A 25,596-nucleotide genomic window follows, 5' to 3' on the forward strand; every position below is an offset into this window, starting at 1 on the left:
GTAGTGTCACGGACGTAGGTAGGGAGTTCCTGGACCAAAGGGGAGAAAGTGGAGTCCAGATAGGTGGAGATGAGTTTGGTGGGGCAGGAACAAGCTGAGACAATGGGTCGAACAGGGCAGGCAGGTTTGTGGATTTTGGGAAGGAGATAGAAACGGGCTGTGCGGAGTTGGGGAACAATGAGGTTGGAGGCTGTGGGTGGGAGGTCCCCTGAGGTGATGAGGTCATGAATGCATGAATGGTGAGTTGCCTACTCCCAGTTAGTGTGCAAAGTACTAGCCTACCCAAACTGACCTGCTGAGACAGAAGGCTCCAAGGAGAGAAGAAACACATTAGGGAATTCTGCATCTCCACCAATTCATGGGAGTCCCAAGCATGTTACTTAAACAAATTCAATTAAAGCATCAACACAGACCATCATAATTTTTGTCATTGATATAAATGATTTGGATGTGAGTATAAAGCGACATGGTTAGTAAGTTCGCAGATGATACCAAGATTTGTGGCATTGTGGAAGGTTTTCTAAGATTACAAAGGAACCTTGATCAAACGTGTCAATGGCAGGTGGTGTTCAAGGTGATTAATGTGAGATATTGTTTATTGTTACAATAAACAAGAGTAGATGCCTGTTACACTGTATAAGAGATACAGTGTAAGGCTCAGAATTGTGAATGATGCCAGGAACAAACCTAAGCCTCCAGACCAGCCATCAATTGAAATACCCTGATGGGCAGAAGGGAGTGAGACTTGTCGCTTTTTCTTTTCTCCCCACGTGTAGAGGTTCATAGAATGTTGAGGGGCTTAGATAAGGTGAAGAGGAAGGTGTTTTTCCCCCTAGGGTAGGGTAGTTAAAAACTAGAGGGCAGAGTTTTAAGGTAAGCAAAAGAAGATTTAAAATCTTTCATAGGAGGGTGGTTTACATGTGGAATGAACTGCCAGTGGACATAGATGCAGGTACAGTTAAAACACATTTAGGCAGGAATGAATAGGAACGATTGAGGGATATGGGCCAAACTCAATGCCTCAGAAGGCTGGGGAGGTCAGGTCATTGAGGATATTGGAGAAAGAGCTATGTAGGTCCTTGATTGATCCCCTTGACAAAAGGGTTCCAGGGAGAAAGTGGGAGAATGGGGTTGAGAAACTTATCAGCCATGATTGAATGGCAGTGCAGACTCGCTGGGCTGAATGGCCTAACTTCTACTCCTATGTCTTATGGGCTCATGGCAAAAATCAGACTGTTTAATTTAGGAAACGTGGTTCGTGTTGTGTGACTATTACTCAAATACTGACGGCATGACAGCTCCTTGATAAATTTTATTTGTTTAGAACATTTACAAAAAATACACAATGTATACACAGTCAAACAGAAAGATAGTAAGCAGGTTATACAGGGAGACCACAGATTAAATATTGAAGCAGCTTGGTTTTCAAAAGTTAATACTCAAGTTTCAGAATATAGAATCCTTGGGGTTACAGTTAACATGATTACAAAAGTTCAAGAATTTGCTGATAAACCAGGCAAATGTGCTAGTTTTGAATTTGATTAATTTGACCAGAGACAAAGTAATTATGGATTAAAAAGTCATTCCACATGATTTGAATGGTGGTTAGATTTACAAAGGTCCTTTTAACACATTTGAAAGGGGAGGTAATTAGACAATGGGCACTAGATACCAGATCTTTCTTCTGGGACGGGGGCAAGATTCTCTTTCCCCTGCCGAAGAGCAGCATTTTGCAGTTCCAACATTGCAATTTTCTCTTCCAGCTCTTTATTTTTTCTCTGAAGCCTGACTGAAACAAAAACAAACACCAACAGGTTCAAACAATAATCGCAAATAAAGTGGTTTCCAGGCTCGAGAGATCCTAATGAAATATTAACCCTTATCATTCTCCAAGATTGGCTAGGAACTGAATGGCTGAAACATACAGTTAGTGCTTAAATTATTGCAACAAACAAAATAAAAAGTCCTTTACTGCAGTGCTAGTTTGTCAGATTTTAACAAATGCAGAACAGGCATTTCACCCAATCCCCAAGTGCTAGTTGAATAGCAACATTGATGTAATCATGTTTCTTGCCAATATGACAGCACAGACAAAAAAAATGCCCAATAGGTAAAAGCTAGTGGATAAAAGTGGAATTCCGAAATCCCAAAAGGTTAGAGTTTGTGGGCAATGTCACCACTAGATAGAGTACTGCATATGCGAAGTTGGGAGCGTGCTTTCATTTAGTAAAGCATCATGGATTATACAATTAAATACAGGTTTAAAAAAAAGTCACCCAGGCCAAACAACAGCAAGATTTGGGAAGTGGTCTTCAAAAGTGCTGTGTTTGAACAGACTAAGCACTTTACTGTCATTAGCCCTGTTTATATTGAATGTCAGCATCTTCCTCTAGTGGTTTCTACTTGGATTTCTGTCAGAAGGCTATTTAGAATGGCACTGAAATCAGCAGCTGTTTAAGAAATCACAATTCACTACAAAAGTGCCTAATGGAGCTTTTATCATTTACTAAAATAAAAACACGTAGTTTCACAGGTGCAACTGGATATGTAGAGGTATATAATGGTGGACATGTTAAGTGGTGACAGAAAGCAGATACCAATAACAGCTCAACATACCAATCTTGTCAATCTCAAAAAAGGAAGAGAAGAAAAAAAAAGGTATTTCTTTCTAAAATGCAAGATGACTATATGTCCCTCCAAAGCTCCATCTGCATTTTTACTATGTAGTTTCTGTGGCATTATAGACATGAATGGCTGAACAGTCCAGTTTATGTTGTGAAACATCTTTCTTTAGCAAAGCTATTCACTGAATTCAAATACCACTTGTTTTTGTTTGATCCTCAACAAGACAGGTTATTAAATTAATTCAAGAACAGGACAGTAATCATTACACTTCAAAAGTCCCAAGACAAATGTTGGCATTCTAAAAACTGTTGCCAAAGCACAGATAGAATCTCCCTCTGAATCGTAGCAAGTGATGTTCACTTGACTCTGTGTGAACCGTGGTTTTATTATTTTAACATTTACTTTTGGAATGCACATCTCGTTGGCTGGGCCAGGAATTATTGCTTTTCTCTAGTTGCCCCTCAAGAAGCTGGTGATGAGTACCTTCTTGAACCACAGCAGTCTGTGAGCAGTAGGTAGACTCATGAGTCAGTATGGGTGGAAATTAGGAACAGCAAGGGAGTAGTCACCTCGTTAGGGGTTTACTACAGGCCCCCCAATAGCAGCAGGGAGATTGAAGAAAGCATAGGTCGACAGATTTTGGAAAAGTGTGGACGCAGTAGGGTTGTTGTAATGGGTGACTTTAACTTTCCTAATATTGATTGGAACCTCCTTCGAGCAGAAGATTTGAATGGAGCTGTTTTTGTAAGGTGTGTTCAGGAGGGTTTCCTAACGCAGTACGTTGACAGGCCGACGAGGGGAGAGGCCATTCTAGACTTGGTGCTCGGAAACGAGCCGGGGCAGGTATCAGATCTTGTGGTGGGGGAGCATTTTGGTGATAGTGACCATAACTGCCTCACATTTTACATAGCTATGGAGAAGGAGAGGATTAGGCAGAATGGGAGGATATTTAATTGGGGAAGAGGAAACTATGATGCGATTAGACATGAGTTAGGAAGCATGGACTGGGAGCAGTTGTTCCATGGTAAGGGAACTATAGACATGTGGAGATGGTTTAAGGAACAGTTGTTGGGAGTGATGAGTAAATATGTCCCTCTGAGACAGGCAAGAAGGGGTAAGATTAAGGAACCTTGGATGACGAGAGCGGTGGAGCTTCTAGTGAAAAGGAAGAAGGTAGCTTACATAAGGTGGAGGAAGCTAGGGTCAAGTTCAGCTAGAGAGGATTACATGCAGGCAAGGAAGGAGCTCAAAAATGGTCTGAGGAGAGCCAGGAGGGGGCACGAGAAAGGCTTGGCAGAAGGAATCCGGGAAAACACAAAGGCATTTTACACTTACGTGAGGAATAAGAGAATGGTCAAAGAAAGAGTAGGGCCGATCAGGGATAGCATAGGGAACTTGTGTGTGGAGCCTGAGGAGGTAGGGGAAGCCCTAAATGAGTTTTTTGCTTCTGTCTTTACGAAAGAAACGAACTTTGTAGTGAATGAAACCTTTGAAGAGCAGGTGTGCATGCTGGAATGGATAGAGATAGACGAAGCTGATGTGCTGAAAATTTTGTCAAACATTAAGATTGACAAGTCGCCAGGCCCGGATCAGATTTGTCCTCGGCTGCTTTGGGAAGCGAGAAATGCAATTGCTTTGCCACTTGCGAAGATCTTTGCATCCTCGCTCTCCACTGGAGTCGTACCTGAGGACTGGAGAGAGGCAAATGTAATTCCTCTCTTCAAGAAAGGAAATAGGGAAATCCCCGGCAATTATAGACCGGTAAGTCTCACGTCTGTCGTCTGCAAGGTGTTAGAAAGGATTCTGAGGGATAAGATTTATGACCATCTGGAAGAGCATGGCTTGATCAAATACAGTCAACACGGCTTTGTGAGGGGTAGGTCATGCCTTACAAACCTTATTGAGTTTTTTGAGGATGTGACTAGAAAGGTTGATGAGGGTCGAGCTGTGGATGTGGTGTATATGGACTTCAGTAAGGCATTTGATAAGGTTCCCCATGGAAGGCTCATTCAGAAGGTCAGGAGGAATGGGATACAGGGGAACTTAGCTGCTTGGATACAGAATTGGCTGGCCAACAGAAGACAGCGAGTGGTAGTAGAAGGAAAATATTCTGCCTGGAAGTCAGTGGTGAGTGGGGTTCCACAGGGCTCTGTCCTTGGGCCTCTACTGTTTGTAATTTTTATTAATGACTTGGACGAGGGAATTGAAGGATGGGTCAGCAAGTTTGCAGACGACACAAAGGTCGGAGGTGTCGTTGACAGTGTAGAGGGCTGTTGTAGGCTGCAGCGGGACATTGACAGGATGCAGAGATGGGCTGAGAGGTGGCAGATGGAGTTCAACCTGGATAAATGCGAGGTGATGCATTTTGGAAGGTCGAATTTGAAAGCTGAGTACAGGATTAAGGATAGGATTCTTGGCAGCGTGGAGGAACAGAGGGATCTTGGTGTGCAGATACATAGATCCCTTAAAATGGCCACCCAAGTGGACAGGGTTGTTAAGAAAGCATATGGTGTTTTGGCTTTCATTAACAGGGGGATTGAGTTTAAGAGTCGTGAGATCTTGTTGCAGCTCTATAAAACTTTGGTTAGACCGCACTTGGAATACTGCGTCCAGTTCTGGGCGCCCTATTATAGGAAAGATGTGGATGCTTTGGAGAGGGTTCAGAGGAGGTTTACCAGGATGCTGCCTGGACTGGAGGGCTTATCTTATGAAGAGAGGTTGACTGAGCTCGGTCTCTTTTCATTGGAGAAAAGGAGGAGGAGAGGTGACCTAATTGAGGTATACAAGATAATGAGAGGCATGGATAGAGTTGATAGCCAGAGACTATTTCCCAGGGCAGAAATGGCTAGCACGAGGGGTCATAGTTTTAAGCTGGTTGGTGGAAAGTATAGAGGGGATGTCAGAGGCAGGTTCTTTACGCAGAGAGTTGTGAGAGCATGGAATGCGTTGCCAGCAGCAGTTGTGGAAGCAAGGTCATTGGGGTCATTTAAGAGACTGCTGGACATGCATATGGTCACAGAAATTTGAGGGTGCATACATGAGGATCAATGGTCGGCACAACATTGTGGGCTGAAGGGCCTGTTCTGTGCTGTACTGTTCTATGTTCTATGTTCTATATTGTTAGAGAGGGAATTGTAGGATTTTGACCAGGCAACAATGAAAGGACCGGCAATATATTTTCAAGTCAGGATGCTGAGGGGCTTGGAGGGGAACTTGCAGTGGTGCTTCCATTTATCTACAGTCCTTATCCTTCTGTGGAAGCGGTCATGGATTTGCAAGGCGCTGTCTTGGAAGAAGTCCAAAAAGAACTGCAGATGTTGGAAATCAGAAACAAAGAAAACAGGTCTCATAGGATTTGTTGAGAGAAATCAAAGCTGATGTTTCATGTCTAATGAACCATCTTCAGAACATAAACGGTCTAAGGAGCTTTGGTGAATTTTGTACATGGAGCATCTTGATTGTTGGAGTTGTACTTATGCTGACTTGTGCCTTTGGACGGTGGATGGGCTTTGGGAAGTCAGGAGGAGGAGTTACTTGCTGCAGTATTCTTCACCTGTGGCCTGCTCTGGTGGCTATTACATGGCTCTTCCGGTTCAGTTTCTGGTCAATACTAACCCCAGGATGTTGACAGCACTGGATTCAATGCTGGGAAGGGCATTGAGTGTTAAGGGGCAATGGTCAGGTTGTCTGGCATTTTGCGGTGCCAATACTACTTGCCACATTTCTGCCAAAGCCCTACTGAAGCAGTTTGTGTCCAAATACAGCATCTGAAGAGTCATGAATGGAGTTGAACATTATGAAGTCGTCATCAGTGGATACCCTATTTCTTATCTTATGACAGACAGGTGGTCAAAATGAGGCAGCTGATGATGATTCTGCCTTGGACACTACCCTGAGTAACTCTCGCAGAAATGCCCTGAGGGGAGATGACCGACCTCTAACAGTCATCTTTTGTGTCAGGTCCGATTCTGACCAGAGTTGCCCATCAACTCCAGCTTTGCCAGGACTCCTTGATAGCACCCCCTTAAAATGTGGCCACCGAATCATAAGCAGCCAATCCCACCCTACAAGCAGCTGAGATGAATTATCGACTCAGCACTTGAATAAAGATTGTTGCAAATGCCTGATTTTTGCAGTGATCTGCTGGGCTTCCCCACCTTTTGCTGGCAAAACATGGTTAAGGAAAATCCCAAAGCCTTTTAATTCATATATAAAGAGCAAGAGGGTAACTAGAGAAAGGATTGGCCCACTCAAGGACAAAGAAGGAAAGTTATGCGCTGAGTCAGAGAAAATGGGTGACATTCTTAACAAGTACTTTGCATCGGTATTCACAGAGGAGAGGGACATGACGGATGTTGAGGTTAGGGATAGATGTTTGCTTACTCATGGTCAAGTTGACATAAGAAAGGACGAAGTGTTGGGTATCCTAAAAGACATTAAAGGTGGACAAGTCCCCAGATCCGGATGGGATCTATCCCAGGTTACTGAGGGAAGTGAGAGAGGAAATAGCTGGGGCCTTAACAGATATCTTTGCAGCATCCTTAGACACGGGTGAGGTCCCGGAGGACTGGAGACTTGCTAATGTCGTCCCCTTGTTTAAGTAGGGTAGTAAGGATAATCGACCGGTGAGCCTGACCTCAGTGGTAGGGAAGCTACTGGAGAAGATACGGAGGGATAGGATCTGTTCCCATTTGGAAGAAAATGGGCTTATCAGTGATAGGCAACATGGTTTTGTGCAGGGAAGGTCATGTCTTACCAACTTAATAGAATTCTTTGAGGAAGTGACAAAGTTGATTGATGAGGGAAAGGCTGTAAATGTCACATACGTGGACTTCAGTAAGGTGTTTGATAAGGTTCCCCATGGCAGGCTGATGGAGAAAGTGAAGTCACTTGGGGTCCAGGGTGTGCCATCTAGATTGATAAAAAAAAACTGGCTAGACAACAGGAGACAGTACTAGTACAAGGGAAATTCTCAAATTGGAGACGTGTGACCAGTGGCATTCCACAGGGTTCTGTGCTGGGGCCACTGTTGTTTGTGATATATGTAAATGATTTGGAGGAAGGTGCAGGTGGTCTGATCGGCAAGTTTGCAGATGATACTAAGATTGGTGGAGTAGCAGACAGTGAAGGGGACTGTCAGAGATTACAGCAGGATATAGCTAGATTGGAGAGTTGGGCAGATAAATGGCAGATGGAGTTCAATCCAGGGCAATGCGAGGTGATGCATTTTGGAAGATCAAATTCAAGGGCGAACTATACAGTAAATGGAAAAGTCCTAGGGAAAATTGATGAACAGAGAGATCTGGGTGTTCAGGTCCATTGTTCCCTGAAGGTGACAACACAGGTCAATAGGGTGGTCAAGACGACATATGGCATGCATTCCTTCATTGGGCGGGGTATTGAGTACAAGAGTTGGCAGGTCATGTTGCAGTTGTACAGGACTTTGGTTCGGCCACATTTGGAGTACTGTGTGCAGTTCTGGTCGCCACATTACCAAAAGGATGTGGATGCTTTGGAGAGGGTGCAGAGGAGGTTCACCAGGATGTTGCCTGGTATGGAGGGTGCTAGCTATGAAGAGAGGTTGAGTAGATTAGGATTATTTTCATTAGAAAGACGGAGATTGAGGGGGGACCTGATTGAGGTCTACAAAATCATGAGGGGTATAGACAGGGTGGATAGCAAGAAGCTTCTTTCCTTCCCTCTCCCTCCCCCCCCCCCCCCCCCCCCCCCCCCCCCCCGAGTGGGGGACTCAATTACTAGGGGTCATGAGTTCAAAGTGAGAGGAGGAAAGTTTAAGGGAGATATGCGTGGAAAGTCCTTTACACAGAGGGTGATGGGTGCCTGGAACGCGTTGCCAGTGGAGGTGGTAGACGCAGACACATTAGTCCAAATATATCTTTTAAGATATATTTGGACAGGTACATGGATGGGCAGGGAGCAAATGGACACAGACCGTTAAAAAAATAGATGACAGGTTAGACAGACGATCTTGATCAGCACAGGCTTGGAGGGCCGAAGGGCCTGTTCCTGTGCTGTAATTTTCTTTGTTCTTTAAACATGGGAATATTTCTGAAACATCCTCCTCCAAGGAATCATCCATCACTCACAACTGTGATGTGATAGGACTGCACTGTTTAGATCTAGCTCTATCCACCAGTTGGTGATGTTGCGTGGCACGCAAGTAGTCTTTTGTAATTTGACCAGGTTGACATCTCATCTTTCAGTACGTCTGCTGCTGCTTCTGACAAGCCCTTCCACACTCTCCAATGAGCCAGAATTGATCACCTGGCTTGATGATAATAGCAGAATGGTGGATATGCTGGGCCACGAGACAGCAGATTGTGTTGGAGTGAGAGTCTGCTGATAGCCCCTAGTGCCACAAAATGTCCAGTCGAGTTGATTGATCTGTTTGAAGTTTATCCCACTTAGTGCGACACAACAGAAAGCAAAGTATTCTCAATGGGAGGACAGGCAGGATTTTGTCTCCATAGGACTGGACAATGATCACTCTCATCACTACTATCATGGACAGGTGCATCTTGGTGAAGATGATGTCCAGCATATTTTCCCCCTCACCACCTGCTGCTGACCCAAATCTAGTAGCAATGTCCTTTAGGACCTGGTCAGCTGGATCAGCAGTGTTGCAGCCAAGCCATCCTTGGTGGTGGGCAATGAAATCCCCTCCCTCCATGCTCTTCCAGGTTTTGTTCAACATAGAGAAGGACTGATCTGTCGTCAGGTGAGAGGAACATTACATGGTAATCAGGAGGGTTTTTTTTGCCCATGTTTGACCTGGAGTCAAGAGACTTCATTTGTTGAGAGTCAATGTAGGGAACTCTCAGAACAATCCCTCCTGACTCTGCACCCTCTGTGCCTGCAAGTGGCAAAGGACACATCCGGGGTTAGTGATGATAGGTCTGGGACATCATGGAAGCATACATTACAGACAGTGGCTAAATCAAGCTGTTGTTGGACGATTGAGACAGCACGCTCAATTTTGTCACTCACCCCAAAATGTTAGCAACGAGAGCTCATGCTCTGAGGGAAGCAAAATACTAAAAAAAACAAAAAAGTTACTCGAAGATCAGTCTGATGAGAAATAAAAGGCTTACCCACTTCAAGTTCCTGCTTGGATTTAAACGTTGACTCCTCCACAGCAGTATTAATCTACAAATGTGAAAAAACAGACAAACAAACAAACATTCAGAACAAATCCACTCTCTCAAATTAAAATCTTTCAAGTAAGATCAAACCATGGAATGCAAAAATACAAAAGACTTCAGATTTATTACATAACCTTAATGGGTATAGACAACAAGATGTGAGCAAGTGCTTCTGGGAAAGCAACAAAGTCCCAATTGGATTGAGAAATCCCAAACAAACATAATTAACGGAGGATGGCTTTATTTGCTTTATAAAAGAAAACCCCAGCTATCTTGGAGGCTGAAGGGACACAAGGTAAAGAGACCATAAAAAGTAAAGAGATATCAAATCAGTTCTCCAGATAAGGGACTTTTAAATTACATACCGGAGTATAATCTTCAAATCAGTCTCTTGGTGAGAGAAAATTTCCTGATTATTATCCCAATGCATTTGCAAGAATTTGTGCAAATTGGCCACATTTCTCAATTAAAACAACTTAACATACTTCTTAAATAATTAGCTGTGAACCACCTAAAAGATTGGAAATGTAACACTTTTGAGAATCAATCTTTTCCTGCACAGGGCAAATTTGAGCACAAGAACATCCAAGGTAATTGGCCACTGAAGCGTGACAGTTAAAGAAGTTGAATGTGATCAAGTTGTTGCCTTTTACACAAAAAGTTATAGTGGACAGTCTAATGTTACCTACTAGCCAGCAAAATGTCTTCCCATCAGTATTAATTTTATAATCAAAGACACTTTCATACCATTTTGACTTTTGATTCTGACGTTAGACTCTCTCTTGCCTTCATTGCTATCTTCGGCTTACAGTTCCCCAGTAATGGCTTTGGTTTTGCATATTTTGTTGTTACCTCTCCTGCAAAAATATAGGTTTTCATAATGTATTTAAAGAAAGGACAGAACAAAAATAAAAGCGTGATCCTCAACTACAGAAACACCAGATACCATGGGAATTTTTCATAAATGTGAACTTTGCAGTCTCCTCAGAATTAGGAACAGCCACAAAACTATAAATGTTACAAAGATGTTAAATTGCAGTATCCAGAAAATTGAGATATAACAAGGTGTGGAGCTGGATGAACATAGCGGGCCAAGTGGAGGCGGGGTGGGGGTTGTGGCGGATCGAAGGTGGATAGAGAAGAGACGAGACAGACAAGTTAAAGGGGCAGGGATGGAGCGAGTAAAAGGTGTGTGTAGGTGGGGAGATAAGGAGGAGATACGTCAGTCCAGAGAGGACGGACAAGTCAAGAGGGCAGAATGAGGTTAGTAGGTAGAAAATGGGGGTGCTGCTTGAGGTGGGGGCGCGAGGAAATGGGTGAGAGTAAGAGAGTAAGAATAGGTGAGAGAAGGGCAGGGACAAGCTGGGCTGGTTTTGGGATGCGGTGTAGGAAGGGGAGTTTTAAGCTTGTGAAATCCATTTCAAGCTCACCGATTCCCACAGCTACCTAGAATACACCTCCTCCCAAAAAAGGAAACAAGCCATCCCCTATTCCCAATTCCTTCGTCTCTGCTACATCTGCTCCCAGGATGAGGCATTCCACTCCCGCACATAGATGTCCTTTTTTCAAGGACCCTAACTTCTACTCCCTAGTGGTCAAGAACACCCTCGACAGTGTCTCCTCCATTTCCCACAACTCATCCCTCACACCCCATCCTTGCAATAACAGCCAAAAGAGAATTGCCTTGTCCTCACATACCGCCCCAACCTCCGAATCCAACGCATCATCCTCTGACACATCTGCCATCTGCAATCTGACCACACCCTTGTCTGCTTTCTGGAAGGACCACTCATGACTCCCTTGTCCGCTCCAAACTCCCTGCCAGCCCGACCAGAAGCGGCACTTTTCCCTGCAACTGCAGGAAGTGCTACACCTGCCCCCACACCACCTCCCTCACACCCATCCCAGGCCCCAAGAAGGCTTTCCACATCAAGCAGATGATGTTCACCTACACATCCGCTAATGTGGTATACTGCATCTGGCGTCCTCTATATCGGGGAAACCAAGCAGAGGCTTGGAGACTGCTTTGCAGAACACCTATGCTGAGTTCACAATACACATCTGCACTTCCCAGTCACGAACCATTTCAATTCCCCCTCCCAATCCTCAGACGACATGTCCATCCTGGGCCTCCTGCAGTGCCGCAATGATGCGCCCAAAAGTCGCAGGAACAGCGACTCATATCCCGCTTGGGAACCCTGCAGCCCAATGGTATCAATGTGGATTTCACAAGCTTCAAAATCACCCCTCCCCCCCCACTGTATCTAAAAACCAGGCCAGCTCGTCTCCGCCTCCCTAACCTGTTCTTCCTCTCCCCCATCCCCTCCTCCCACCTCAAGCCACACTCCCATTTCCTACCGACTAACCTCATCCCGCCCCTTTGACCTGTCTGTCCTCCCTGCCTCTCTCCCCACCCCTTTACCTTGTCTGTCTCCTCTCCACCTATCTTCTCCACTATCCATCTCCAATCCACCCCTCCCCTCCCTATTTATTTCAGAACCATCTTCCCCTCCCTCATTTCTGAAGGGCCTAGGCCTGAAACGTCAGCTCTCCTGCTCCTAAGATGCTGCCTGGCCTGCTGTGTTCATCCAGCTCCACACCTTGTTGTTATCTTGGATTCTCCAACATCTGCAGTTCCTATTATCTTTGATACAATTTTAACCCAGAAAATTGTCTATTTTTCAGTCTATTCTGATGACTGAATTATCTAAGGCAAAAAAGACAATACAGCAACCAATTACTGGACACAATTTACTAAATGGACAATTAAAAGTTGTTGACAGTATACACAATTTACTAAACTAGAGATTGTAAAAAAGGCACCCATAAAAGAAAAAAAACTAAAAACAAAGATCTAAAATCATAGGGTTGCTGGCCTCATTTTGTATAATGGAGCAGAGAACCTTGTAGCCTTCCATTAAAGCCAAAAAAAAAGCCAACTTTCAAATTATGTCTCAGCTGCAATAGTACCATGACAAGTGGATCAGCAAAATAAGACCACAAGACATAGGAGCAGAATTAGGCCATTCTGAAAAGTCTGACATTTGATCATGGCTGATATGTTTCTTAATCCCACTCTCATCTTCTCTCCTTAACCCTTGATCATCAAAAAAAAATTTAAATACACTCAATAACTTGAAAATATCATGAAGATAATCCCAAAACAAGTGAAATCACTCAACACCTACAATAAACAAATTTGTTCTAAAATATTCAACTATTTTCTTTAGATCTTGAAAAGTCAGCAGTCCCTTTGACAGGTACATAAAAGGCCCGAGGAAGCAGAGTATTTAAAGTCAAACTAAAATGAGTATTTGAATAGACATTGGAACCCAAGAGTGCTAATATGGTTGCTTCACATTTTAAAAGTACGTAAGCACTCATCCACTCATTTGATTAAGTCCCATTTATTTCCCCACCCAAATGGATTCTGTCAACAACTTTACAGTATTGATTTCAATAACTGAAGAAAAGAATGACAGTCAAGCATTCAATATACAAAGATAACACACCTGCCATAGGATGCAACAGTTTGAATTTGTTTGTGGGCCCCAACAGGCAACTTTCCTGAAAATTAACCTACAAGCAAACGCTAAAGCCAATAAGGATTACCCTGAAAGGCAAGATATCTTGCATTTGAAAAAAAAATTAAATAAGCGGAGCTCACCATTTACTGGGTACTGTTGTTGTCAAGCTAAAATTTAAAACAAAAAACAGGCATTCTACCTATCACAAAGTAGTAATAGTGCAACAATTTCAGCACAAGCAAGATATACGAGGACCGTATGCCCCATGGATTGTTTAGAACATGTCCCTTCAGCTGTACATAGCAAGTTTGGCAAGCCTGATGACTTTACTTCCAAGGGCCAGCTTGCAAAACTCCACTGTCCAACATTAGATGTTATTTTGCAACCCGGTAACATCTGTTACAGCATGTGCTAAGTAGTACACCAACAACCATGTTAAGATTAAAAACAAAGTTGCCGGAAAAGCTCAGCAGGTCTGGCAGCATCTGTGAAGGAGAAAACAGTTAACGCTTTCAGGTCTGATGGCCCTTCCTCAGAACTTTGTTTTTGTGTCTGATTTACAGCATCCGCAGTTCTTTTGATTTTATTAACCATGTTAAGACGAGTAGTTGGATTTGCAGTACGGCACAAAGAAACATCTACTAATATACAGGGCCCTATTCTCTGCAGATAGAAAGATAACTGATTGAACTCATACCCGCTGTCTTTGATCTCTTCGGGGATGGATACAGACCTCGCTTGTGTTCTACTGCGCTGTTTGTGCGTTTTATGCCAGTCACAACATTTTGGGGGTCCAAAACTAAAGGCTTGTTTGCTTTTCTGTTGACATGTGAAGGGCCAGCAATACCTGCACAAGATAAATTTTAAAATAGTAGTAAACTCAAATAAAAAGAAATAAATAAAGCCTCGTATAAAAACTGGAGACGAATGGAAGAAGAGAGAAGATTCGCAAATGGTTATTTTCCTGCTCCCTATCCAAGTTGAACGAACAAACAGCTGCTTGAGATCAGAGGCACCAATTCAGGAAAAAGTGCGAATTAATAAATTGCTTATATCGCTCAAAATTTATGCTGGTTAAGGTTAGTACACATTCAATTCTCTCGTCTACAGGAGGATGCCTCAGATTTAATTAGAAGTGCAAACAATGTTGGCATCAGTCTTATAGATGAGCTGGACATTGCTGAACTAAGTTTTACTACTATATTGGGTGCTAAATGAAGTACTAGAGCAAACTGGACTGGTTAAAATGCAACCAGATGGTATAAATCACTCAAAGGCAGAATGGCATATTGCAATGATAATCTACAAAATCTGCAGGAAAGAAACAAGAGGAAAAAATGTCTGAAATGCAGCATAATATATTAAAGCCAATTATTGGAGACATTCTAGATTAATATTAAACAATAGATTTGAATTAATAAAGTGTTGAATAATAGACTAATAACACATGGCAGTTTGAACGAAGTTAGAAAGGCAGGTGACTTGCATATAGGTTAACAACTCCGGATGGCTGTAAATTTATTTGTCCAGAACAACTGGATTTGTCCAGTCCCAAAATATTGCCAAGGAACAGCACTGATAATCTTTTTCACTTCCCACAGAGTACTGCTGTCGGTATTTTGGCATGTGTCTTTATCCTTTTTCCAAATTCAGATCTTAAAAATGCAAACAGATGGCTATTAGCTACTCCTTTGAAAGGTTTTTTTCTAAAACAAAAGCAAGGCTAGAGAGTTCTTCCTGAACAGAGATCAAAACCAACATTTTTCAAAACCAGATGACTGCAAATTCCTATGCTGCTAATAGAAAGATGTTTATACTGTGAGAATAAGCAGAGGAACCATGCAAGGGTAGCAACTTTGTTTTCAGATCATAAATTAAAAAAAAAACAGGATTGAACAAGTTTCAGAGAACACCAGGCAGGAGTTTACAAATGTTTATAGCGTCTCACCTAGGAATAGTACAAAGACCAAAGAAAATTACAGTACAGGAACAGGCCCTTAGGCTCTCCAAGCCTGTGCCGATTGAGATCCTCTGTCTAAACCTGTCACCTATTTTCTAACGGCCTGCATCCCTTTGCTCCCTGCCCATCCATGTACTTGTCCAGATACATCTTAAAAGACACTATCGTGTCTGTGTCTACCAGCTCTGCTGGCAACGCGTTCCAGGCACCCTCCACATGAACAGCTTTCCACGCATATCTCCCTTAAACTTTCCTCATCTCACTTTGAACTCATGACCCCTAGTAATTGAGTCCCCCACTCTGGGAAAAAGCTTCTTGCTATCCACCTTGTGATTTTGTAGACCTCAGATCAGGTTCTTCCCCCCGCCCCCGGCCCCAAATCTCCATCTTCCTCATGAAAATAATCCTAATCTACTCAACCTCTCTTCATAGCTAGCACCGTCCATACCAGGCAACATCCTGGTGAACCTCCTCTGCACCTTCTCCAAAGCATCCACATCCTTTTAGTAATGTGGAAACCAGAACCATACACAGTACTCTAAATGTGGCTGAACCAAAGTCCTATACAACTAACATGACCTACCAACTTTTGTACTCAATACCCTGTCCAATGAAGGAAAGTATGCCATCTGCCTTCTTGACCACTATTGACCTGTGTTGTCACCTTCAGTGAACAATGGACCTGAACACCCAGAACACTCTGGACATGAATTTTCCCCAGGACCTTTCCATTTACTGTACAGTTCAGGGTAGTTTATGAAATCAGATACTTCAGCAGTACAGTTTATTTCATGAATCTGCATGAGTCCAGAGAAGGAAGCAATAATCGAACAGAGCATTAAATATTCTGGTTCAGCATATTTTGCTAGTCTCTTTCCTCAATTTATTTGATATGCATTAACACGTATTACAATAGTTACATCATACCACATTTACCTATATTAAAAAGTTCTGATTTCAACTCTGCTTTTGTTTCCTGCATGGTTAATTTTGATGATACCACTGAAGATGTTCTCTTCACCCCAGGTATCTTTGAGATACCTTTGGCTAAAAGTTGAGTAGATTTGATTTTAGGAGACATCTGAAAGAAAACACAGGATTTATGAACCAATTATTTCCCCATTGAAAGTATTATTCTATTTCCAGAAACTAATGTTAACACAATGATTAGGTTACATGCAACATACAAATAGCAATCCCAAAGCTCTTGTCTCAGTAGTTCCACCCCTGCTTGTGGTCTCGAGGTTTGGATTCAAGTTGCACCTATCCTGGAGGAGGTTCATAATATATCCAAACAAGTTGATTGAAGATAAATATAAAATAGCAAGTTTCCAGGGACCTGTTGTCAAGCCCTAATTGACCCAAAAGATTAAAATTCACATTATGAACAAGTGGAACATCAACCGCATTTCCAAAAGTCACAAGTACTGAAATCTGTAAACACAGGAATAAAAACAAAAGAAAAAAAAAGAAAAGAAGTGTTATTCCTAGCTCAAATGTCTGACTAGTTGTGAATCAATTAAAACTTTGTACTACTTGTACAGTGTTAGACACTACAAAAAAAAGTGGTGATTTGCTTTAGTGAATTATAAAAATGGCGTACAAAGATGGTTGAGAAAATACAACTTACTTTGGTTGAGATTCCATTGTGGTATGACGGAAGCTTGTTATTTCCTGAAACATGTCTAGTTGCTACTGCTTGGCTCAGTTTTCCTGAAAGCCGATGAGGTTTCGGAAGGCACAACTTGGAAAAGCCAGGCGGTTGAATCGAAGGCTTTCCTCTTTCTGCAGAAGAGCCTATTTTACACATCTGAGCTAAAGGTGTTACAATATCTTTTTCAGCTCCAGGTTTGCATATTTCAGACACTGATGCTTCACTAATATTCTTCTTTCTGGCTGCTGGGAGATAAGAAACACGCTTTAAGGAATTTTCATTTCCCATTTTGGTTTGTTGCAATTGCTGGCTGGATGCATTAGATGGTTTTCTACCACTGAATTTAGTTCCAGGAACATCAGTGCCAGAGGTTCTAGCAGCATTGTTGGTGCTGTCTTGTTCATTTGAGCACTTGCCGACTCCACATACATCATCCTGAAGAGTGGAAGATGAGGCCAGGAAAGAACGGTCAAGTTGTAGGTATTCGGGAAAATTCTGTTTCCCAGCAAGGCATGGAGTAGAAATGCAGTTTGGAGCCCATTCTGAACTCACTAGATCATGAAATGAATCTGCATGCTCACCAAGACTTTGTTCCTTTTTCTGGGAGACGTCTACGACAGGGAGGCTTCTTTCACTTGCACAAACACCTTCACGTAATTCTGCAGAAATGCTGACATCTTCACCTTGATTTATTTCACTTGATCTTTTCTCTGTACAATCACTGCTCTTGAAGTTCAGAGACAAGTTGGAGTAATTATTTTTCCCATTCATCTGTACTTGCTCCAACTCTGACCTAGAAGCCAGAGCATCATCTTTTCTTACAAGCTTAAGATTCTTGAGAGTCAGTCTGACTTCATTAGAGTCTGACGATGAAGACAGCTTGCAATTGGCCAAGTTGATTGTTTTGTTTGGATTATTTTCCAAACTGCCTTCACGTTTTGGTGCATCAAATGTTGTAACCTTGTGGTTGATAGTTGAATGGGTTAGTAACTGATCTTGGTTGGTTGTAGATAGAGACAGCTCACAATTAGACAAATCATCATTTGCAAGACAGCCTTCATGTTTTGATGCATCAAATGTTGCATTTTTATGGTCATCCAGAGTCATGGTGGCATTTAATTGAATCCCCTCCCTCAGGGATACAGGCAACTTGCAACTGAAGTCATTTCCCAAATCTTTATATTTTGATGTATCAAAAGTTGCATTTTTGAAGTCATCCACATTTATAGTTACATTGAATTGCTCTAACTCTTGAGGAGACACCGACTGCTTAAAGTTAGATAAGGAAGAAGTCTGGAGGCCTTTTCCAAAACTGCTTTCATGCTTTGATAAATCAAATGTTACATTTTTATTATCTTTCACCATCATCGTATCATTCAACTGGATTAAGTCTGTTGACAAATTAAGAGGTGGTGTGCAACCTAACAAATCGGGTGGCTCAAATTCATTTTCAAAACTACTGTGCTTTGGTGACAAACAAATTTTGCCACTTAACATACTTCTTTCACTCAATAACAAATCTACCTTCGAAAGAGACAACTTGGAGTTAGACTGGATCTTGGTTGGCATAAAAGTTGAAGCAGCATCATTCTTTGCACCCAAACATGTGGTTGATGCATCACTCAACACTTCAGGTACATTTAACTGGATATACTCTACAGTGGTTGGTGACTTGCTCAGGACATTGCTGGAGTAAACCTCATGTTCTAGTGCATTATCTTTCTCATCATTTAAGTAACCTTGTGTTACAGTTTCATTGAATTGTATCAAATTTCCTGAAGGGGACAAAGGCAGAGTTCCAGTCTCAATGTAGTCATTATTCATTCTAGTACCAACAGGTAAGTCTCCAGTTTTGATTTCTGCTTCTGTAAACTTTTGTTGACTACTCATATCAAAGATATTTTCTTTAAATTTGGAGGTACAGAGAAGTGGCGATTTTGCTGGAGAGGTGTTTGAACAGCAGGAGTAGACAGAACTATCTAATGGTACAGGTTCCTCATTTATCATGGAAACACCAGTCACCGGAGTTGGATTTACTGTACCAACTGTAGGGAAGGGACAGATCTCACTTTTGTCATTTAACTTAGCAGCTATATGTAGACATTCTTCTGCAATGAAACTGGTGAATAAAGGCGATAAGTTACGTGATTCCATAAATGGGAGAGGGCAAAGGTTTGATTCTGTTTGTTCCCGTTCAGGTCTACTCTTAGAAATACCAACGTTAGGCAAATTTTCACGTACCATCAACATATCCAAATCTTCTTTTCGAGGAATCTGCCTCATAGACATGTCTTCAGAACTTGGCAGGCAATATGTTGCATTCAAAGAATTTTCTTTCGAGATTGTAGCTGCTTTGAATTTGGTATCCGCTTTATGTGACTTTTGAGTTGGATTTACAGTAAAGGAGCCCGTGCTGAATCGGCCCTTTTTGACAGTGGAAACACTTGGTGTGTTTGGCAATTGTTTCTCAAAAGCTTTCAAGTTGCTGATCGTCTCTTTTCCTAATTCTGTCAGTGGCTTTTTTGAGCAACCTTGCGCTGGACTTTTTCTGGTCAGGACTGAACGTCTGCGTTGTGATGCTGCTTCACTAGTATTGCTAGTAGTTGGGGAAGCTACTGCATTACTTGAGGTCCTAGTGGAAACATGCATTGAAGCATGACGCTTGGGTGCACCTAAAGAGGACTTCCTTGAATTAAGTCTGGATAGTGGTGATGGTTATTAACATGGTTTTGGGTGGATGAGGAGCAAGGGGCAAAAAGAAAAGGAAAAGAGCATTAGCTGATCAGCTACAATTGTGTTTTAAAGCTGTACAGAGATTGGGGCAAGGCAAGCAATAATTGAATATTTAACAGGATGTTTCAAAGAAACAATATTGCAATGATAAAAATCTGTACATTGAATAGCAAAATCTGAAGGTCAGCTAATTATTTAATTTCTAAAAAACCAAAAGAAAGTTTACTTTCAGAATTACTTCTATTAGCTACAAGACAGGAAAAAAGAATCCCAGAAAAATGCTTTCCTCATTCTAATTTGACCTATCCTTGAAAAACAAGAATTGTAAAGGCCAAAATTTAATAAAAATACTTAGGAAAGTTGGAAGCAGATGAGACATGCATTTGGACACGAGACACTCATTCTTCACCTTAGACGCAGAAAATACAGGGATCAAATTCAAACAAGAAAGGCAAGATTTCAGGAAGGACAAGATTAGCGGAAAAGATAGAGTTAGAGGGGAAAAAAAAATTGGTGAGAAAAAATGTAGTGGCAAAAGTATCAATAAGTTTCCCTGAAGCCTCACTGCAAAACTTCAAGGAGTTGGAATCATTAACAATATAGAAAGACAAGGTCAAAACAGGTGATATGAGGGGAGAAACTAAAAAAAAAGGTTGTCAAGGCAGAGCAGTAGCGGAAAGTGTAAAATAATAATGCGGGGGGCAAACGCACGCACGCACACACACGTTAGTGGGAACACATTTCAGGCACATCTGATACTCTAGATTCTGAGTATCTTGCTAGTGCATTAAAATGGAGACACTGAAATTTGGTGTCCCAGCTCGGTACTAAGTTTGGAAGGATGGTGGCATATGCAACCTACATAGGAATATAGGACTTAGAGCAGGAGTAGGCTATTCAGCCTTCAAGTCCACTTTCTTTTTTAAAAATATATCCAGTAGCGCTCTTACACCCACATCTGAAATTTTTGTTTCCACACCCCCACCTCCATGTATTAACCACCATCAGCAAATCACCCAACTTTTCAATTGAACAATTTTAAACGCAAAGCCTGTTAAGAGCAATACTAGTGTCAACTGTGAAAGAGTGGTGGTGGTAGTGGTAGTGGGGGTTTGGAAAGTTGGCGTGGAGGAGTGTCTATACCAAAATGGACCTATAGAATTGTTAAGTCAGATGTACACCACAAAAACAGGCCCCTTCAGTCCAACTCATTCATGCCAATCATATTTTGAATTAATCTTGTCCTATTTGCCAGCATTTGGCTCATCCTTTCTAAACCCTTCCTATTCATATACTCATCCAGGTGCCTTTGAAATGTTGTAATTGTACCAGTTCCCCGGCAGCTCATTTCAGACACACACCACCCTCAGCATGAAAATGTCGCTCCCAAGGTCTCTTTTAAGTCTTTCTCCATTTACATTAAACAAATGCACTTTAAATTTTGGACTCCCCTACCCTGGGGAAAAGACTTGATTCTTCACCCTATCCATGCCAATCATGCCTTTTATAGAAACTTCCACAAGGTCAGCCTTTAGGCCCTAATGCTCTAGGGAAAACAGCCCCAACATGTTCAGCCTCTCCCTGCTCAAATTCTCCAGCTCTGGCAACTCCACTGTCAACTTTTCCTGAACCCTTTCAAGTTTCACAACATCCTCCCTCTAGCAGGGAGATCAGAATTGACAGTGTTCCAAAAAGGAGCCTAACCAATGTCCTGCACTCAATGCACTGACCAATAGAGGCAACACCCCCCAGGGCCTTACTATTAACTGTACAAGTCCTGCCCTGATTTGACCTATCAAAATTCATCACCTTACATTTATCTAAAATTAAACCCCATCTGCTACTCCTCAGCCCATGTGCTTATCTGATCAAGGTCCATTGCATTCTGAGGTAACCTTCTTTGCCGTTCACTACATGACCAATTTTGGTGACATCTAAACTTATTAACCATACCTTCTATATTCACATCCAAATAATTTATGTTGATGACAAAAAGATGACCGAGCACCAGTCCAGGAAGCAACCCTCCACCACCACTCTCTTACCTTCAAGAGAAGATTTGTATCCACATGGTTAGCTCCCCCAGTATTCCAAATGATCTAAATTTTCCAACCAATCTACCTCGTGGAACTTGGACTAATGCTTTACTGAAGCCCATACAGATAAAATTCACTGCTCTGCTTTTGACCTTCTTTGTCACTTCCTCGAAAAACTCTAATCAAGTTAGTGAGACAAATTCGCACATAAACCCTAATCAGTGCTCGCCTTTCTAAGTCCTTACATTTAACTCCTTTCCCTCAGAATCCCCTTCAACAACATATCCACAACTTCTGTCGACACTTCCACCGCTGCCACCACTTTTGCTTCCACCTACATGACCATCCCCATACGCACCACCACTCCTGAGACAGTCTCCATGCTGACTCCCAGCTCCAGCTCTATATGTAGTCCCAGCTCCAAGCCCTGCCATACATTCACCATTCCCCAAACTCGGCCTAGACCTACTCATCATTGTGGCTGAACAATCTATCCTCAGCAAAAGACTCACCTTCATTCTGTGCCCACACAATTGATTCCGTTCATGTCCGAATCTTGACTTTTTTGCTGCCTCTGCACCTATTTCTTTGACAGGGAGTCTAACCCATCCTTTGCCAACCCCTTCTCTTGCCTCCAACAAACCTCATCCTCCTGGACACCACCTCTCAGCCTTGCACCCTTGATCTTTTCATCTCCAACTGCTGTCGTGGCACCGATTGCCTTAATCTCTCCACCCATCCCACTCACTCCAACCCCTCCCCAACACAACATGCTGCCTTCTGTGATAATGGGAACTGCAGATGCTGGAGAATCCAAGAGGAGAATCCAATATGCTGCTTTCTGCTCCAGCCCCAGTCTCCCCATCAAACCCATGAATAAGAGTAGTGGCATAGTGCACTGACCTCTACACCATGGAGACTAGGTGCCAACTCTCTGACACCATCTCTTACAACCCCCTCAATTGTGATCCCACCCCGATCAAACGATCATGTCAGATCATATCACCTCTTGCAGATGTACCACCCACAGCTTCCAAGCTTATTAGACCATAAGACATAGGAGTGGGAGTAAGGCCAGTCGGCCCATCGAGTCCACTCTGCCATTTAATCATGGCTGATGGGCATTGCAACTCCACTTCCCTGCACTCTCCTCGTAGCCCTTGATTCCTTCTGAGATCAAGAATTTGTCGATCTCTGCCTTGAAGACATTTAATGTCCCAGCCTCCGCTGCACTCCGTGGCAATGAATTCCACAGGCCCGTGACTCTGGCTGAAAAAAAAATCTCCTCATTTCTGTTTTAAAATTTACCCCGTCTAATTCTAAGGCTATGCCCACGGGTCCTAATCTCCCCGCCTAATGGAAACAACTTCCCAGCATCCACCCTTTCGAAGCCATACATTATCTTCTCAGTTTCTATTAGATCTCCCCTCAACCTTCTAAACTCTAATGAATACAATCCCAGGATCTTTAGCCGTTCATTGTACGTTAAACCTACCATTCCAGGGATCATCCGTGTGAATCTCCGCTGGACATGCTCCAGCACCAGTATGCCCTTCCTGAGGTGTGGGGCCCAAAATTGGACACAGTATTCTAAAATGGGGCCTAACTAGAGCTTTATAAAATCTCAGAAGCACATCACTGCTTTTGTACCCAACCCCGGTTCTATCTCCTTCCCAAAATCCACAAGCCTGACTGTCCCGATTGACCCATTGTCTTTGTCTGCTCCTGGCCCACTGAACTTATCTCCATGTATCTTGACTGTCCTTTCACCACTCCCATGGTCTAGGACACAACCAACATCCTCCACCTGCTCCAGGACCTCCAACTCTCAAAACCTCATTTTCACCATGGACATCCAGTGCCTGTAGACTTGTATCCTCCGCACAGAACCGGTTCCCTCTGACCAACCTCATCTGCGGTACGGGAGGGCGGACGGCAGGAAGGCAATCTGAACGTGTTGAACTCAACATTAAGTCTAGTAAAATACCTATTCTGAAGATGAGATCTTGCTCCACAGGTTTGTACCAAGATTCACAACCTTTTGCTTGCTTACTCTCTCTTTCAGTCTACTTTATTTGCACAGTTGCTTCCCATTCTCAGCCTGCCACAGCATTTCAACTAATCCACAATGGCTACATCAATCTCACCTTCAATTAAGCCATAAATAGGTATTTAGTTAAAAAGATAGAAAAGTGCAGGGCTGGGGAGAAGGCAGGGGAATAGCAACATGAGGAGCTGATTCAGGAGAGATATTGCAGACAGTTTGGGCTGAAAAGCGTCCTTCATAACTGGAAAGGTGATACGCAAATTGCTGCCATATGAGGGAGTCACTCATTCAGCCAGTTCTGAGGAAGGGTCACCGGACCCGAAATGTTAACTCTTATTTTCCCCTTCACAGATGCTACCAGACCTGCTGAGCTTTTCCAGCAAACTTGCTTTTGCTCCTGATTCAGACCATCCGCAGTTCTTTCGGTTTTCACTCATTCAGCCAACCCAACAACTTGTTTCTGCCTCCAACCGGGAGCCAGTATTGGAATACTAACCTTGCCGACATGGATCTGCCACGTAATTCCATGCCAAGAGAGCGGAAGAGGCCTATACCGATGATCAACTATCGATCTAGACTCAAATCCAACCAGCAAAACTCCAAAGAATGAAGGGAAACCGCCGCCATTTAAATCTAGCCCCGCCTACTCAGTGCAGGTCTCGCGAGAGCCGCCTCAACGGTCACCAATTTTCAAATTCCCGGCGTCGGTTGCCATGGAAACGAGTGGCGGTTGGCCCTTACCCTTGAGAAAGTCGTTTTAAATGGCAGCTTTCCTGAGCTTTGGGCTTCAATTGTTTGGACTTGAAGGACTTTGATGGGCTTATTGTCGGGATGGTGAGCGTTCGGGAAGTTTTTTTTGCTTGCATCCTCTAAATAAGGTGAGATGGCGACACCCCCTCCTCCTCTGCTCTCACATTCCTGCAGACTATTTCGTTGCAAAACGTTCGGTTATTCTTATGAAAGACTTTTGTCTAAATGTGAATCTCCCGATTATTGAAGCTTTTTGTACTCCTGAGATGCTGCTGGGCCTGCTGTGTTCATCCAGCCTCACATTTTATTATCTTGGATTCTCCAGCATCTGCAGTTCCCATTATTACTGAAGCTTTGGTCTGCTGGATTATTCATTCACTTTGCTATGCCTCGCCACCGAACTTTCAAGATGAGAGAGAACGGGGAATGGACTGTTAAAACAAAAGCCAAGACCTGCTAGAAATCAGAAACATTGACAGCAATTGCTGGGAAAGGTCTGGCAGCAGAGTTAACGTTTCCGGTCTAGTGACACTTCAAGGACTGGACCCGAAACGTTAACTTTGCATTTTATACACAGATGCTGCTAGACCAGCTGAGTTGCATCTACAATTCCTGTTGTTAAAACATATTGCAAGCTGTGTTATTAAGTATATTGAGAAGTGAGATAGAAAGGTTTTTGATCACAAGGGACAAAGTCTTCAACAAACTGTTAAAGCATTTGAGTTTTGTTTTGAAGAGCTGGCAAGGTGTATAGCTGAAGGTGGTGCAGTTGAGATAGTCTGGACGGACTTAAGTAGAGACCTTTGACAATGTCTCACATGGCAGACGGTCAGGAAGCTAAGAGCAATGGGATCCAGGGCGATTTGGCAAATTGGATGAAAGCCCTAAGTGTACAGATGATAGAACATAGAACAGTACAGCACAGTACAGGCCTTTTGGCCCACGACATTGTGCCAAACTTTTAACCCAAACCTGACGTCTATCTAACCTACACCCCTACCTTATATTATCATCCATATGCCTATCTAATAGCTGCTGAAATGCGGCCGACTCCACTACCCTCTCTGGCAATGCATTTCATGCCCCTACCACTCTCTGAGA

The 25,596-nt window shown here is 42.8% G+C and overlaps 1 protein-coding gene across 4 annotated transcripts; it reads right to left on the bottom strand.

The window, feature by feature from the left end:
• Window positions 1–1,305: 1,305 nt before the first annotated feature.
• Window positions 1,306–24,786, bottom strand: LOC125458716 (uncharacterized). Of its 4 annotated transcripts, none has more exons than XM_059651355.1 (8): window positions 24,242–24,784; window positions 16,906–19,627; window positions 16,212–16,356; window positions 14,049–14,162; window positions 10,536–10,645; window positions 9,738–9,792; window positions 7,382–7,536; window positions 1,306–1,789 (listed from the first exon to the last, which is right to left on the bottom strand). In XM_059651355.1, exons 1-8 carry the CDS (start codon window positions 24,271–24,273, stop codon window positions 1,526–1,528), a joined length of 3,597 nt encoding a protein of 1,198 aa, XP_059507338.1. In that variant the 5' UTR covers window positions 24,274–24,784; the 3' UTR covers window positions 1,306–1,525. The 4 variants fall into 4 exon arrangements, with proteins under 4 accessions (XP_059507338.1, XP_059507337.1, XP_059507339.1 ...); XM_059651354.1 differs by having other exon boundaries at window positions 14,013–14,162; window positions 24,242–24,520; XM_059651356.1 differs by lacking the exon at window positions 14,049–14,162 and having other exon boundaries at window positions 24,242–24,786.
• Between the last annotated feature and the right edge of the window lie 810 nt (window positions 24,787–25,596).

Source organism: Stegostoma tigrinum, chromosome 15 (genome assembly GCF_030684315.1).
Source record: "Stegostoma tigrinum isolate sSteTig4 chromosome 15, sSteTig4.hap1, whole genome shotgun sequence".
Taxonomy (NCBI): Eukaryota; Metazoa; Chordata; class Chondrichthyes; order Orectolobiformes; family Stegostomatidae; genus Stegostoma; species Stegostoma tigrinum.